The sequence below is a fragment of the Trichosurus vulpecula genome, chromosome 9, assembly GCF_011100635.1.
Source record: "Trichosurus vulpecula isolate mTriVul1 chromosome 9, mTriVul1.pri, whole genome shotgun sequence".
Lineage (NCBI taxonomy): Eukaryota > Metazoa > Chordata > Mammalia > Diprotodontia > Phalangeridae > Trichosurus > Trichosurus vulpecula.
In genome coordinates, this window is record NC_050581.1 from 11651224 (window position 1) to 11669437 (window position 18214).

An 18214-nucleotide genomic window follows, 5' to 3' on the forward strand; every position below is an offset into this window, starting at 1 on the left:
GCCAAAGGTTTCTATATAGCTAAATTTACTACAGAGAGATATCATTCAAACAATGATGTTAATGATATATTTTTTGGATTTTCTGCAGATTTCATTTATCACTGCTGTGCATGGTTATGTAGCTGTCACATAGTCAATTTAGTTATATAAATATTTGCTGATACTAAATTTCATGGATTGTTCATTCTCTTTATCAACCCCGTAGGTTTTCTTGACTAGAAATATTTTCAAATACTGTTAGCTTTTATATTTCATATATACAGGCAATATTTTAATAGCTATTTTTTCCTTGTCTCTCAAATTGAGGTGATGTTTATGAACTTGTCCGTACATAAGCTTTGTACCTTACAGAAATGGCAAAAGTTTTCTTTTTTTTAGTGCGTGCTGGACTTGTGATTTCATTGATATCAGGGGTTCCTGTTAAAGAACTTACTCCTTGCCTCCAAATCATCACTTTGTCCATAATTTTGAGCCTTAGACACATTGCCCTGAGGCACTGACAGGTGAAGGGACCTGCCCAGGGTCACACAGCCAGTATAGGGCAAGAGATGCGGCTTGACCCCATGTCTTCCTAACTACTTTCTTGTGGTATTGCCTCTTTTATTGGAAGAACAAATATTAGTTTCTAAAGATAGTGCTTTTTTCATTCTTAGAAATTACTGAAGCCTAATATTTCCTAACATATTCATAGGTGACCAAGTTCATTTAGATGCTGCAAATGTGTTATTCAGTTTTATTTATAGTTTGTCATATAAAAATTCATATGGCAGACACATAATAACTTTCATGGTCACTTTCACCAAGAACTGATCAACTTTAATATAAGTATGTGCAATTATCTCTTAATTCCCAAAGCTAATGGTCTTTTTCTCAGTCCTCATTTTGCTTGATGTCTCTAATTAGAGTCTCTCTAAGACTTCTCTTGCTAATAAAATTTTGAGGGGTTGCGTATATTATCTCCTCATATAAAAATATAAACAGTTTAACCTTGCTTAGTCCCTTATGATTTATTACTCATATTTACCTTTTTATGTTTCTTTTGAGTCCTGTATTTGAATATCATATTTTTTATTCAGCTCTTCTCTTCAGGAATGCTTTAAAGTTCTTCTATTTCATTAAGGACCCATTTTTTTTCCTTCCAGCAAGATTATAATCAGTTTTGCTAGGCAAGTTATTCTTGGTTGAAATTCCAGATCTTTTCCTTTCTGTCCTATCATTCTAAGTTCTCCAGTGCTTTATAGTGGTGGCTCCTAAATGTGTGTGATCCTGACTGTGGCTCTGTGGTATTTGTATGCTTTCTTTCTGGCTGCTTCCAGTATTTTCTCCTTGATCTGGGTGCTGTGGATTTTGGATGTATCATTCCTGGGAGTTTTCATTTTGGGGTGTCTTCTAGGAAATGATCAGTGAATTTTGTTTCTACTCTGCTTGCTGATTCTGAGCTATCTTTTATAATTTATAATTCCTTTATAATTTATTGAAATATGATGTCTAAGCTGTTTTTTTGGTTCTGGGGTTTTAGGTAATCCTGATTTTAAAATTATCTTTCTTTGATCTGTTTTCTAGGTCTGTTATTTTTTGTATGAGATATTCAACATTTCTTTTTTTTTTCTTGAGTCTTTTGACTTTGTTTCATTATTTCTTAATGTCTCATGGCATCATTTGGTTAAGGTGTTATTTTCTTCCGTAAAGTTTCCTACTTCTTTTACCAAGCGGCTAAATTGTTTTCCTAACTTTCTTGTGTACTTCTTTTTTTGCCTCATTTTTTCCTCTACCACTTTATTTGGTTTTTAAAAACAAATTTTTGCTCTTTTAAGGAAAATCTTTTTTTCTTTAATTCTTCTTGGACTTATGTTTGATCTGCATTTTTCATTGAGGATTTGCTTGTAGACGTTTGAGTCTTTCTCTTCTTCTGTATTTGAACCTTGAGCTTCCCTGTTATCATAGTAGCTCTTTATGGTTGGGTCCTGTTTTTGTTTACTCACTCTCTCAACCTCCTTCTTGATTTTGGATGTATGTAGTATTCGGCTCTGTTTACTTCTGAATGGGTTGGTCTGGCCTGAGTTTCTGTCTTCTTATGCCCTGATACTGCTTTTTTTCATTTTTTTTTAAGGGGGTAAGGCGGGGCAATTGGGGTTAAGGGACTTGCCCAAGGTCACACAGCTAGTGAGTATGTCAAGTGTCAGAGGTGAAATTTGAACTCAGGTCCTCTTGACTCCAGGGCCGGTGCTCTACTCACTGCCGCCACCTAGCTGCCCCCTGATACTGCTTTCACAGCTTAGTCTGGGGGCCTAACAAGTTTTCATTGTTTCCAAAGTGGTGTGGTCTGGGGAGAAATCTCTTTGCTGCCCTCTTACTCCTAGCTCTGCAAGTTTCTGACCCAGGCTTGGGTCGTTTGGCTTGTGTGTGGTTGAGGTTCAGTGGAATGCTCCTGGACTCAGTCAGTGTTAACTAATTGTAGATTTAGTAGTCACTGAATTGTTCACTCCCCTTTGATATTTGTCTCCTGCTCTGGTTATTTTACTGCAGACTTTTATATTGGGCTAAAGATTGGAGTTGCCACTGTGCTCCCACGCTTGAAGCTACACACCTAAGTTTCTGGAACTTGTTCCTTGCTCAGTCTGCCCTGGATCTGTGATATGGAGCTGGGTAATGGGGTGAGAGAGCTACTAAGCGGCAGCTTTTCCTGTACCCAGTGCTAGTTCATGGATTCCCCGGAATCCTTTTCTGCCCCTGTATTTCTAGCCCTGGTGTTCTGTTTAGGTCCCCTTCTGTACTTAGGCGCTGGAATGTTCCTGTCCCCGTTGCTGCTGTTGTCCTGCATTCCTGTCTGGCCCCCATGTCCGTTGATCTCTGTCTTCCTAAGTTGCCCTGGGCTGGGAAAGTGACTCCCTTAGACTTGTTCTTGACTTTCCTGATCAGAATTTGAACTGGTACTTTTTCTGGATTGTAGGGGAGAAAGTGTGCTGAGTGTACTGGGCGAAAACGCTTTCTCTCACTCCACTTTCTTGACTTTCTGTCCCAACCTTATTATATGTTACTCTCCTTCTTGTTCTCAGCCAAGCTGTCCTTTTCTTTGTTACTCTTGCTGCTTCATGGGGTAGAGCTTTTGCACACTCTGATCGCTGTTCTTAAAATGTGCTCTCTCCTTGCTTTCTTCCTTCACAGTACAGCTCAAGTACCAACTTACACATGGAATTTTTCCTGATTTTCCCAACTGCTAGTGCCCCTTCTCCCAGCTACCCCATATTTGTTTGCACTTACTTTTTTGTATTTATCCTAATTGTATTCATTGCCTTTCCCTTTAGGATGTAGATTCTTTAAGAGCTGGGATTATTTCTTAGTATTTGTGTACCCAACCAGCACAGTGTCGAGCACTTAGTAAATCCTTAACAGATACTTGTTCAATGATTGATTAGAATTTTTCTCAATTCTTCTCACTTTCTTGAAATTATTTTGTTGTAAGTGATTGCTAAATGAGACGCACATCTGTATTCTTTTAAAAAAGACTCAGATAAAGGTAATCGTCAAACATACATATACTGCCCTGTTCTTAACTGTGGGGTTATTAAAGTATGCAAGCGAGATGCTATATTTGCAGTCAAAGGACATATAAGAACTCTTCATTATTATACTAAGTTTCAATCTTCATTTGGTCATCTCAACCCAGAGATCAGCTTTGCTCAGTGCTACAAACTGATACTAAGTGGTTTAATGTGACTAGGGTAAGCACTGTTTTCTATTCATAAGGATAAAGGGACCTGGATCCTTTTGCAAAGCCACCATTCTATGATACATAGATCCTAGCCACCTTCAGATGGATCGAGTGTGATCATTTTGACCTAACACATAGCTCTTTGGTGTGAGGTTTTGATTCATTAGCTGTTATTTTCATTTCTTGTCCTTTTCTTCTCTCTGGGAGAAGAGGCCTGGTATAGCCAGCTTTATCAGAAGATAATGATTTTGCTTTTAGACGTGATGAGTTGGATATCCTGTTAAGACAACCTTGTGTTTTTAGTGGCAATTTTGAGTTTGTTACTTGACAGAGCTCTGGAATTGAGGTATAGAATTGAGAGTTAATCTGTGTAGTAGTAATATTTTTAGTTATGGCATGGATGAACATATGAAGAGAGATCGTATATAGACAGGAGAAAATTACAATTACAGTACTCTGTATAATACTTGAATTTAGAGAGTGGAAGTAAAAAGACCTGGCTAAGGAGACAGTATTGGTCAAAAACGAGTACCAGAGTGTTCATTGTTTGGAGATTAAGGGAGAAAAACATTTCAGAGTACTAAATAGTATTGGATTCAGAATGTCAAGGAGGATGAAGATTTAGAAAATATCTTAGGAGAACCTCTGTCTTTTTGGGGAATAGTTTCAGGAAAGTAATAGGAATAGGAGCCAGATTATAAGGGTCAATGTGTTGCAGTTGCTCTTTTGAAAGGTTTGGTAACAGAATATGGTTCATGAGTGCCTGTCATGTTGTGCCTATTAACTGTGGATATCCTCCAAAACTCTGTCCCGGGCTTTATCTTTTTATTTCGATAGTCTCTCACTTGGTTATCTCACCAGCTGCCTTATGTTCAATTATCATCTCTATGAAGATGGTTCCCATATCCTGTTATACAGACCTAGTTTATCCTGAGCTACATTTTTCCAATTGCCTATTGCACATTTAGACCTGGATATTCTGTCAGCGTATCAAACTCAGTATTTCCAGAATTATAGTCATCTTCCCTGCAAAGTTTTCTTCCTCCCCTACCCTGCCCCCCCGACTTTTGAACTTCCGTATTTACTGTTAAGAGGAGCACCATTCTCCCAGTCATCCGTGTTTGCAACCTTGGTGGCATCTTCAACTCTCTTCTTTTTTTCTCCCTCCATATGTCTCATCAGCTGCCAGATCTTAAAGTTTCTTTCTCTGCATTCCTCAAATGCATTTTCTTCACTCCATTGACATAGTTAGCAAAATAGTTTAGGAATTCATCATCCCTCATTTGGACAGTTGTAGTAGCTCTCCAGTTTTTCTCCCTCAGTTATGTTCCTTCTCCAGTTCATCTTCTACTTAACTGTGGCAAAGTGACTTTCTTGAAGTTCAGATCTAACATGTCACCCCCCGGCTTGATAAATGCCTTTGGTTTCCTGTTACCTGCAGGATCAAGTGTATAATCCTTTGGCATCCAATGAAACTGAAGGGAAAAGAAAATAGAACTAATGCTGATATTACAAGGATGATTTTTGAACCCTAGTTTGTGGAAAGTTAAAATGGAAGAACAAAATTGGCAGTAGTTATTAAGCACTTAACTGTTATGCTAGGCAGTGGAAATAGAAGTGCAAGCAGAAAGAAAAACATGCAGTTGTCCTTGCCTCACAGAGCTTACATTGTAATCGGGGAAGACAGCACATAAAAAAGGAGCTGAAAAGTGTGTGTTTGGGTGGGGCGTGAGGGTGGAGTAAATTGTATGCAGGGGGCATGGTGGCAAAGTCCAGAGAGTAGAGTCAAGAGTAGAACGAGGAGAAGAGTAAAGAATGACTGACCCGGGCCCTTCCTTAAAATGGAGGTGCCATGGGGGGTGGAGCCAAGATGGCGGCTGGTAAGCACGGACTAGAGTGAACTCCGTACCCGAGTCCCTCCAAAAACCTATAAAAATGGCTCTGAACCAATTCTAGAACGGCAGAACCCACAGAACAGCAGAGGGAAGCAGGGCTCCAGCCCAGGACAGCCTGGATGGTCTCTGGGTGAGGTCTATTCCACACGGAGCTGGGAGCTGGGAACGGAGTGGAGCAGAGCCCAGCCTGAGCGGCGTGGACGATCCAGACCAGAAGCCGGGCGGAGGGGGCCCTAGCGCCCTGAATATGTGAGCTGCGGCAGTTACCAGACCCCTCGACCCACAAACACCAAAGACTGCGGAGAAGGTTAGTGGGAAAAGCTGCAGGAGTGGAAGGAGTTTGCGGTTCGGCTTCCAGCCCCGGGGGCAGCGGAGGTGGGGTAGCTACAGCTGTTGTTACTTCCGGCTCCAGGCCCACCTGGTGGGAGGAATTAAGTGGCGGATCAGAGCAGGAGTGCAACAGCCTGCTGAAGATCTAAGCCCAGTCTGGACTGGGGGTCCTTGGGGAAGGAGGAGTGCGGCTCTGACAGAGCTGACACCTCCCCCCCAAACGTAGAACATAGAACTCGTTAGTCTACAAGCAGTCATACCCCACTGAAAAACTCAAGGGTCAAGTTAGTTGGTTGGGAATATGGCCAGGCAGCGAAAACGCGCCCAGATTCAGTCTCAGATTTTGGATTCTTTCTTTGGTGACAAAGAAGACCAAAACATACAGCCTAAAGAAGACAACAAAGTCATAGAGCCTACAACCAAAGCCTCCAAGAAAAACATGAACTGGCCCCAGGCCATAGAAGAACTCAAAAAGGATTTGGAAAAGCAAGTTAGAGAAGTAGAGGAAAAATTGGGAAGAGAAATGAGAAGGATGCGAGAAAACCATGAAAAACAAGTCAATGACTTGCTAAAGGAGACCCAAAAAAATACTGAAAAATACACTGAAGAAAAAAACACCTTAAAAAACAGACTAACTCAAATGGCAAAAGAGCTCCAAAAAGCCAATGAGGAGAAGAATGCCTTGAAAGGCAGAATTAGCCAAATGGAAAAGGAGGTCCAAAAGACCACTGAAGAAAATACTACTTTAAAAATGAGATTGGAGCAAGTGGAAGCCAGTGACTTTATGAGAAATCAGGAGATTATAAAACAGAACCAAAGGAATGAAAAAATGGAAGACAATGTGAAATATCTCCTTGGAAAAACCACTGACCTGGAAAATAGATCCAGGAGAGATAATTTAAAAATTATTGGACTACCTGAAAGCCATGATCAAAAAAAGAGCCTAGATACGATCTTTCAGGAAATTATCAAGGAGAACTGCCCTGATATTCTAGAGCCACAGGGCAAAATAGAAATTGAAAGAATCCACCGATTGCCTCCTCAAATAGATCCCAAAAAGAAATCTCCTAGGAATATTGTTGCCAAATTCCAGAGCTCCCAGATCAAGGAGAAAATACTGCAAGCGGCCAGAAAGAAACAATTTGAGTATTGTGGAAACCCAATCAGAATAATCCAAGATCTGGCAGCTTATACATTGAGATTGAAGGGCTTGGAATGCGATATTCCGGAGGTCAATGGAGCTAGGATTAAAACCTAGAATCACCTACCCAGCAAAACTGAGTATCATGTTACAAAGCAAAATATGGATTTTCAATAAAATAGAGGACTTTCAAGCTTTCTCAGTGAAAAGACCAGAACTGAATAGAAAATTTGACTTTCAAACACAAGAATCAAGAGAAGCATGAAAAGATAATCAAGAAACGGAAATTGCAAGGGACTTACTAAAGTTGAACTGTTTTGTTTACATTCCTACATGGAAAGATGATGAGTATGATTCATGAGACCTCAGTATTAGGGTAGTTGAAGGGAATATGCATATATATATATACATATATATATATGTGTGTGTGTGTGTGTATGTGTATGTATATATATGTTTATGTATATATATAAGTGAATGTGTATGTATGTATATATCTATGTGTATATGTATGTATGTGTATATATATATATGTGCTTATATATATATATATATATGTAAAAGAGAGAGAGCAGACACAGGGTGAGTTGAAGATGAAGGGAAGATATCTAAAAGAAATAAAATGAAATTAAGGGATGAGAGAGTAACATACTGAGAGAGGGAGATAGGGAGAGATAGAATGGGGTGGATTATCTCCCATAAAGGTGGCAAGAGGAAGCAGTTCTATGGGAGGAAGGGAGAGGGCAGGTGAGGGGGGAATGAGTGAACCTTGCTCTCATCAGATTTGGCCTGAGGGGGAATACCATACATACTCAGTTGGGTATCTTACCCCACAGGAAAGAAGAGGGAGGAAGATAAAAAAAAAATAAAAGGCGGGGGGGGGGGATGATGGAGTGGAGGGCAGATGGGGGTGGAGGTAATCAAAACAAACACTTTGGAAAGGGGACAGGGTCAAGGGAGAAAACTCAATAAAGGGGGATGGGTTGGGAAGGAGCAAAATGTAGTTAGCCTTTCACAGCATGAGTATTGTGGAAGGGTTATACATAATGATACATGTGTGGCCTAGGTTGAATTGCTAGACTTCTTAGGGAGGGTGGGTTGGAAGGGAAGAGGGGAGAGAATTTGGAACTCAAAGCTTTAAAATCAGATGTTCAAAAACAAAAAAACTTTTTGTATGCAACTAAAAAATAAGATACACAGGCAATGGGGCATAGAAATTTATCTTGCCCTACAAGAAAGGAAGGGAAAAGGGGATGGGAGGGGAGTGAGGTGACAGAAGGGAGGGCTGAATGGGGAACAGGGCAACCAGAATATAAGCCATCTTGGAGTGGGGGGGAGGGTAGAAATGGGGAGAAAATTTGTAATTCAAAATGTTGTGAAAATCAATGCTGAAAACCAAATATGTTAAATAAATAAATTGCATTTAAAAAAAAAATGGAGATGCCATGAAAAACTTACCAGTGGAAGAAGACTTACAAGGGTGAAGGAATCTTCCAGGATGAGAAGGTGGTTGAGGCACGGTGGTGAAGGTCAAAAAGGCAGGAGCAGAGCTGGGAGAAGAGACAAAGAAGATGATAGTTAACATTTATCTGTCTTATTACAAAGGCATGGGTGTTTGTTCTATTTTGTGATCATTTGTTATTTAAAAAAATAAAGAAATTGAGGTGAATGCCCAGAATTATTTTTTTAAAGAAATGGCAAGAATGCTGATCGTTGAAAATGAATTAGAAAGTACCTTGGAGATCATCTAGTCCAGCTGTTCTAAGATTAATAAACTAAAATATAGACACATGAAGTGGTTTGCTCTTTGGGTTCCAGATTCAGTGACGTTTGTACTTTGGTACTTTTGTAGGTACTTTGTCCCTGGAATTGCACTTTATTTAAAATTGGACATTGTGACCTAGCCAGGAATTTTTAAAAATAGGGAGCATTATTGTAGAAGTTTAAGTGATGTTCCCATATGATCTTAGTTTGCTATAATAAAACATAAAGTAATTAAGTGCTACACATGTACTGCTCTTAGTTTATGCTCATATATCAGTTTAAAAAATAACAGTGTCAGTGGGCTTAGCAAAAGATGGAAGTTCTAGTCTTGCTTAGCCACTTATTAGCTGTGTAATCTGAAGAAAATGATGTCCACATATTACCAAAGCCTAGGAGTTCCTGCCATGGCATCCTAATGGGAAACAGAATTGAAAATTAGGAGGATTTAGACCAAGGCTGTCCAAAATGCAACCTGCTGTGCGATTTATGCGGCTGCCTACAAGCATAGGAATTTACGTAAATGCTTTAGTAAAGGAAGCCTAGCTACCAAAGAGCTCTCACTAAAATGGCAAATCGCGATATATTGTCTGTTGTTTTAATAAAAACCTAAGGTTGGACAGCCCTGATTTAGACCATTGAGCCAACAAGTGCCTTCTCCAAGTTTTCGTTTTAGTTGTTTTGTTTCTTGTCAACTGCAAGTTCTTAGTGCTGACAGCTGAAAGACCTCACTTCTGAATTGTTGACTTGTTTATGGACACTTGGAACCTGTAGTTCATTCAAGTTTTTTCTTAAACGAGTTTTGAACTTGTTTTTAATGTGTAAGTGCTGTTTGCTATTTTCCTGTGGCTTGTCTAGTTGACCTCCCTGAAGAGTGATGATTAGAACTTTCTCTGAATGCTATTTTTCTTAGATTAATTTATGTGTGGTTGGTAATGACTTGACTGCTGTCTCTGACAAGTTTCCTAACCTCTTTAAGCCTCAGATTCCTCATCTGTAAAGTGGGAATGCTAATAATTTCAGTACATATAGTATAGATTGTTTCATGCATTAAGTGAGATACATGCAAAAGTAGATAGAGCTATTTTATAGTTTTAATGCTATAAATGTAAACTGTTATTAAGCCCTTAGATAAAGTTTGATTTCACTTGTGACTTTTTCTTTTTTTAGACAACTGATCAAGATTGGAAGCCATGTGTACATGATGCAGCCGAGAATGTGTTCTGTAAGGTAAAATATAGACAATATTAATTTGCATTTTCTTTTTTTTTAAATTTATTTATTTAATTTATTTAATATATTTAGTTTTCAGCATTGATTTTCACAAGAGTTTGAATTATAAATTTTCTCCCCATTTCTACCCTCCCCCCCACTCCAAGATGGCGTATATTCTGGTTGCCCCATTCCCCAGTCAGCCCTCCCTTCTGTCACCCCACTCCCCTTCCATCCCCTTTTCCCTTCCTTTCTTGTAGGGCAAGATAAATTTCTATGGCTCATTGCCTGTGTATTTTATTTCCCAGTTGCATGCAAAAACTTTTTTTTTGTTTTTGAACATCTGTTTTTAAAACTTTGAGTTCCAAATTCTCTCCCCTCTTCCCTCCCCATCCACCCTCCCTAAGAAGGCAAGCAATTCAACATAAGCCACATGCGTATCATTATGTAAAACCCTTCCACAATACTCATGTTGTGAAAGACTAACTATATTTTGCTCCTTCCTAACCTATCCCCTTTATTGAATTTTCTCCCTTGACCCTGTCCCTTTTCGAAAGTTTTTGTTTTTGATTACCTCTCCCCACATCTGCCCTCCCTTCTACTGTCCCCCCTTTTTTATCTCCTTCCTCCTTTTTTCTTGTGGGGTAAAATACCCAGTTGAGTGTGTATGTTATTCCCTCCTTAAGCCAAATCTGATGAGAGCAAAATTCACTCATTCCCTTTCACCTACCCCCTCTTCCCTTCCATTACAACAGCTTTTTCTTGCCATGTTTATGTGAGCTAATTTACCCCATTCTCTCTCTCCCTTTCTCCCTCTCTCAATATATTCCTCTATCATCCCTTAATTTGATTTTATTTTTTTAGATATCATCCCTTCATATTCAACTGTGCCCTCTGTGTATATATATATATATATACACACACACATACATTTATACATACACACACACACACACACATATATATATATATGTATATACATATATATATACATATATATGCATATTCCCTTCAGCTACCCTAATACTGAGGTCTCATGAATCATACACATCATCTTTCTGTGTAGGAATGTAAACAAAACAGTTCAACTGTAGTAGGTCCCTTGTGATTTCTTTTTCTTGTTTACCTTTTCATGCTTCTCTTGATTTGTGTGTTTGAAAGTCAAATTTTCTATTCAGCTCTGGTCTTTTCACTGAGAAAGCTTGAAAGTCCTCCATTTTATTGAAAATCCATATTTTGCCTTGGAGCATTATACTCAGTTTTTCTGGGTAGGTGATTATTGGTTTTAATCCTAGCTCCATTGACCTCTGGAATATCATATTCCAAGCCCTTCGATCTCTTAATGTAGAAGCTGCCAGATCTTGGGTTATTCTGATTGTGTTTCCACAATACTCAAATTGTTTCTTTCTGGCCGCTTGCAGTATTTTCTCCTTGATCTGGGAGCTCTGGAATTTGGCAACAATATTCCTAGGAGATTTCTTTTTGGGATCCATTTGAGGAGGCGATCTGTGGATTCTTTCAATTTCTATTTTGCCCTGTGGCTGTAGAATATCAGGGCAGTTCTCCTTGATAATTTCTTGAAAGATGATATCTAGGCTCTTTTTTTGATCATGGCTTTCAGGTAGTCCAATAATTTTTAAATGATCTCTCCTGGATCTATTTTCCAGGTCACTGGTTTTTCCAATGAGATATTTTACATTGTCTTCCATTTTTTCATTCCTTTGGTTCTGTTTTATAATATCTTGATTTCTCATCAAGTCACTGGCTTCCACTTGCTCCAATCTCATTTTTAAGGTAGTATTTTCTTCAGTGGTCTTTTGGACCTCCTTTTCCATTTGGCTAATTCTGCCTTTCAAGGCATTCTTCTCCTCATTGGCTTTTTGGAGCTCTTGCCATTTGAGTTAGTCTATTTTTTAAAGTGTTGTTTTTTTCAGTATATTTTTCAGTATTTTTTTTGGGTCTCCTTTAGCAAGTCATTGACTTGTTTTTCATGGTTTTCTCGCATCCTTCTCATTTCTCTTCCCAGTTTTTCCTCTACTTCTCTAACTTGCTTTTCCAACTCCTTTTTGAGTTCTTCCATGGCCTGAGACCAGTTCATATTTTTCTTGGAGGCTTTTGTTATAGGCTCTTTGACTTTGTTGACTTCTTCTGGCTGTATGTTTTGGTCTTCTTTGTCACCAAAGAAGGATTCCCAAATCTGAGACTGAATCCAAGTCTGTATTCGCTGCCTGGCCACATTCCCAGCCAACTTACTTGACCTTTGAGTTTTTCAGCAGGGTATGACTGCTTGTAGAGTAAAGAGTACTTTGTTCCAAGCTTGAGGGGATGCGCTGTTGTTTTCAGAGCTATTTCTATACAGCCAGCTCTGCCACACCAGTACTCCTCCTTCCCCAAGAACTGCCAACCTGGACCTGAGTCAGATCTTAAGCAGTCTCTGCACTCCTCCTCAGATCCTCCCCTTAATTCCTCCCACCAGGTGGGCCTAGGGCTGGAAGCAACTGCAGCTGTAGCTCTGTAGCTGCACTACCTCCGTCAACTCCAGGGCAGTGGCCGAACTGTGAACTCTTGTCACTCTGTCCCCAGCAGCTTTTCCCACTAACCTTCTCTGTTGTCTTTGGTGTTTGTGGGTTGAGAAGTCTGGTAACTGCCACAGCTCAGTGATTCAGGGTGCTAGGGCCTGTCCTGCCCGGCTCCTGGTCTGGTTGATCTTGCCACTGTCCACGCTGGGCTCTGCTCCCAGCTCTGTGTGCGATAGACCTCACCCAGCGACTATCCAGGCTGTCCTGGGCTGGAACCCTGCTTCCCTCTGCTATTTTGTGGGTTTTGCAGTTGTAGAATTTGTTCAGTGCCATTTTGTACAGGTTTTTGGAGGGACTTGGAAGGGAGTTCATGCAAATCCCTGCCTTCCAGCTGACATTTTGGCTCCACCCCCAATTTGCATTTTCTTTACATCTTGATGTGTGGCTAGAGGGTCTTTTTTGTTTGTTTTAAGAAGGGAAAGTAGTACTTTGTAAGAAAAGTGATTGTGATTTAAGTCTTATCATTTGCTGAAATACATGATTACTGTGCAATCACATTAAAAGTTATAGATAAGAGAACTTCAAAAAATAAATTTAAACCTTATAGACTTGTTTTATTTTCAGCTAATACGTTTAGATAACCTTTTTGGCTATTGGAATGTGACTTCTAAGATGTTTCACAAGCATAGCGATTATAAGAAATCTTTGGTAAGTATATTTTAATGTCTTCTATCTTTACTTAATTCACTTGATTAAGAATTTGTGATTTTTTTAGTGTGGGTACTCTTACATATTGAGGAACAATCCCTCTATAACTTTGTAGATGAGAAATCCTGGGGTCCAAAATTCATCATCCATTACTTAATCTGGCCATGAGCCTTTCCAAAGTAAGCTATGTTGGTCCTTGTAAAGAAGGTATGGTCATCCTTGGTCCCACACTTGAAGACTTTCTTGGTTGGGTAAGACCAGCCAGAGCATACATTCGGCTGGTATAACCTTCAAGAACACAGAGTCCACTCCTTTCCACAATTAGCATTGGAGTAGGACTTAGGGAGAGTGCTATATGGCTATATATAAAGTACTTACACATGCATATGACTGGATATTTTATTTTGAAAAATGTTTATATTATGGCATTTATGTATATTATTTTATGTTTAGTTGCTTTCTAGACAAAATATATAAAGAGAGCTCAGTGGACCCAGTTACCTGAGTGAGCATTAGTTTTTAGCAGTTTTCTTTTACAATACTCATTTTTGAAGGATTATTTTAAATTTACTACTTTCTTGTATTACAGCTGAATTTGCGTTTGATTGTAAAAAATAAATGCTTTCACCAGGTCAATGGTATGTGCAATAGCAGAATGTCAGATTATTTTACAATGTTGGTGTTAACCATAAATAAATCCAATTTTGTCTTTTAATAGGAAAGCTTAAAGTATGGAGTTGTCCATGAAGACATTATCCCTGAAGGTTATGATTTTGGTGAGTAATATTCCTTTTTTCAAGATTTTAATGGCCATTGAGTTTTAAATGGCTTCAGATGATAACCTAATGAGATTTCATATTAAATTTCCTATTAGATTATTCTGGAAAAAAAAAACCCTTTCATTTTTATTTTCTCTTTGTTACTATTTAGCTTGCTGTTGGGCAATATGGGGAAACATTCCAGGCATAAGGGAAAATATAGGTGTTAAGTGGGTATTATTATACTCTGTGAACATTCAAGATGTTTATTATTGGTATTTTGTTGATGATAGCTAATTCAGTTCTTGAGTTGGACTGCCTCAAGTTGTTAACTTGAAATAATTCAGCAGCCTGGATATAGACTTCTTCCTGTTTCCACTTATAGAACGTGATATTTGGTTTTAAGGCGATATCTAGTATGTGAATAGTTAAATAGGGATCCCATGTGAATGTCATCTTATATTTTAGCATGCCCACAACTGTGATAATACAGCCTGTTTTTTCCAGAGTGATTTATATTTCTTCTCAGATGCTGTCTTTCGGTTAAGTGGTACTACTAGGGCTTTCCTGTCCTCAGTGTTTTACCTCCCACCTCTATGCTTTTGCACAGGATCAAATGCTTTGGTTATCTCTTCTAACCCTAAAATCTCTGACTCCCTTTGAGCCTCAGCTGAAGTGTCAGTATCCTCACAAGACCTTTCCTGATCCTTCACTTGTCAGCATTTTCCTTCTGTCTCTCTAAATTACTTTTACATATTTTTTATTTACTTACTATGTATTACTTGTTTCCCCCAGTAGAAAATAAGATCTTTAAAGGTAAAGACTATTTTGCTTTTTTCTTAGTATTCCTAGTGCCTACCACAGTACCTTGCACAAACATATAATGATTTACTTTACTTCTCATTTTGGAATTTTAGATTTTTCTTCATTTCACATTAGTATGTGATTTAGCTAGTCCTTACCATATTTAGTAAAGGGAGATAATATATTAACGTGGATTAAAAAGAAAAGATAACATCTTCAAAAATTAATTAGAATATCTTTTAGATACCTTCCAGCTCTAATATTTTCTAAAATTTGATTAAGGACAGATGCTGCAATTTGGCTAGTAGTAGAGAGAACAGCTGAAGTCAGAAGATATGAGTTTAAGTCCTGACACAGTTATTTATTAGCTCTGTGACCTTAGGTAGATTTCTTTGAGGTGCAGTGTAGAGTGGTGTTAATATTTGTAATGTCTATGGAAGCATTTTGTAATCATAATCTGATATGAAAGTGTAAACCAGTGTGTCAAACTCAAGTAGAAATTAGTTCCTCTAGGCCTCAAATTAAGGTGGAAAACCATAAATTAATGTTATCGAGGTTGTATTGTATTTTTATTTATTTTGTTAAACAGTTCCCAGTTACATGTTAATCTAGTTCCTACTGTACGCTGGAGCTTTTTGGCCATGAGGCCTTTAATACAAGCTTGAGACCTCTGGTGTAAACTATTTTTATCAATGCCCGAGAGTTATAGTAGGAAAAGGGGGGAACAAGAATGTATTGTAAACCCTCTCCATTTTTAGTGTTTTGAGGGTTGAAACCACAATGGAAAAAGAGGCTTTCTAAAATTGAGATGGCTGACCTGTTTTCTCAATTAATTTCTTTTAATCTATGTTATTTTCTAGTATTCCGTCCCATATCAGCTCAAGCCAAACTCCGCATGAATCGCCGAGCAGATTTAGATTTTTCTGCACCAAAAATGGATTTGGATTTTAGGCTACAAGATATAGGCATTGAATTGAATAAATTACAGGTGATATTAACTTTGTAAATTATTTTGAATTGTCGATTATGTATTTTTTAAAATGAAAGCTAAATATTTGAAATAATTTTCAAAATTTAAACAGTATATTTTATATGCTTATTTCTCTATGGCTAGAAAAAGGTAAACAATTGAGGCATTCATTTGCTTACTTTCAGTGATTAGATAAATACTTTTTTTTTTCTGAGACATTTAGGAACATTTACTTTTTTCCCATTTATCAGTATTTCAGCATGATGGAACTCCTTGAATCAGTTGACATGATGACTCAAAACCTGCCATATAGGAAGTATAGGCCTGATGTATGTGTTCACAACAATGCCAAAAAATGGTAAGCATATTTTTTTCTTAAAAATGTTTCATTTAAGATAAAATTACAAAATGACTTTTAAAAATAATTTCTGGGAATAATTGGTATATTTTAAAAGGGGTGGTGGTGCATTGTTGGTTTATTTTCTTCACCCATAAATTTCTACCTTCTTATTTATAGTTTCTTGAAAATTTTTAGACATGGTTAGTCTGGGGCTAACACTATGATAGCTATTTATTCCTGGGTCATTAATTTGATCTATTTACATTTTGAAATAAAATACAAAGTTTGAAATGATAGCATTTAGAATATAACTCTTTTCAAGTTATTACTTAGAGGAACTGAACTTTCCCAATCAAAAACATTTCTTTTAAATTTTGAATTTAAATTTTCAAGCTCAACACTATTATTATTATTATTATTGTTTTAAAGCCTTATATGATAAACTGTCTGAATTTATTCTGTTAGAGATCGAATACCAAACTTCATCTGTCAGATACTTTGCAGTTTGCATTCAGTGTCTGAAACCTTTCGACGTGTTGGCTTTTTATTCATTGAGCCAGTTTCCAATATCTGAGCTACTTCACAGCGTGTAAATCATGTTCCTTTAAATCAAGCTGCCTTAACTTTCTTCAAATGAAATTTGAAAATCTAGAAAATGTTTTCCTCTTTTGGTTCCTTTTATTTTTTTTAACCAGACCTTTCATTTTAATTATATAAGGAACTCCATTGAGGAAACTTCTTTAAATAATGTAGATTGGCAGTTGTATATGGCCTTTAAAGGTAAAGGAAGAACGGAATAAGCATTTATATGGTGCTTGCCTGGTGCCGTATATTATGCTAAATCTTTAAAAATATTTCTTTTGATTTTCATAGTAACTCTTGAAAGGTAGGTACTGTTATCCTCATTTTGCAGTTAAGGAAACTGAAGCAAACAAAGGTTGAATGACTTGCCCAGGGTCACACAGGTAGTTAAGTATCTGAGCTTGGATTTGAGCTCAGGTCTTCGTGACTCTAGGGCCACCACTTTATCCACTGTGGCACCTAACTTCCTCTAGTAAGAATTGACTGGGTACCTTTAGAGGTTAATTGACTTGACCAGGAACAAGACTGGCTCTCTTCATGCATTTTGCCTTTCCCTTCGCTTCCTTGTACAGGTAGTAAGATTGACTCACTCCAATTTCTCTTCGTACTATTTCCTTCTTGGTGGCCATGGTGCTAGTAATCTCTAACTGACAAAAAGAAGAATAGCAGAAGGGACGGAGAGAAGAAATCACCTGGCTAATTTTCCATTGAGATAATAAATCACTATTGCATTAATATGTACTTTTACAATATATATAATTTCCACTTTATCTCAGAGCTATTTTTTTATATTTTCTTTTCATTAGGTGGAAGTATGCAATAACTGGTATTCTTAAAGTAAATATCCAGCCCAGGCTGCAAATGTGGTCATGGAAATACATTTGTGAACATAGGCAAAACATGAAGCAGTATAAAGAGCTTTATAAGAGAAAAATAAGAAGTAAGAAGCCAACTGATGAAATTCTAAGCTCTCTGCAGGTTAGCATTTTTTTTTTAAACAACCATGATATGTTGACTATTCTCTACTTCTATACCGAAGTTATACTGTACTATACTGTGCTGTACTGTACTATACTGTTTCTTGATTCTACTCTTATATTCTCTTAATGACATCTCTTCTCTGTTTGTACCCTTTACTAAGATCTGCCTTTCGTGTTTTTCTCTTTCTGTTTTTTCTCCATATTGACTTCCAAAAAGGAATCTTAACTATCACTTGTATGCCGTTGATAGAGCCTCTCCTAAGTTATCTGAGCCATTAGAATCTGACTCAATCGAGAAGCTTTTTGAAGTTTTTTGAGTCTTCCGAGGGTCATGGTTATCTTAAACTTTTATCACGTCATTTCCCCGATCAAGAATCTGCAGATGCCTACAGCATTGGCCTTCTGTACTTTAAGGTTTTTTAGGCTTATAGATCTAGTCATTATACCTTATTTCACATTATTTGCTAACATGGATACTCTATACTAATCATAAGGATTTCCT

At 37.8% G+C, this 18214-nt stretch overlaps 1 protein-coding gene across 1 annotated transcript in view; it reads left to right on the plus strand.

Annotated features, from left to right (window-relative positions):
* The window catches only part of VPS13A (vacuolar protein sorting 13 homolog A), a 349059-nt gene that overhangs the window by 68561 nt on the left and 262284 nt on the right, over positions 1-18214 (plus strand). Inside the window, exons 8-13 of the mRNA XM_036739209.1 lie at positions 10010-10069; positions 13195-13278; positions 13997-14054; positions 15701-15828; positions 16062-16168; positions 17539-17710. Of these exons, the coding sequence (XP_036595104.1) occupies positions 10010-10069; positions 13195-13278; positions 13997-14054; positions 15701-15828; positions 16062-16168; positions 17539-17710 (609 nt within the window). The remainder of the gene's footprint in view (positions 1-10009; positions 10070-13194; positions 13279-13996; positions 14055-15700; positions 15829-16061; positions 16169-17538; positions 17711-18214) is intronic.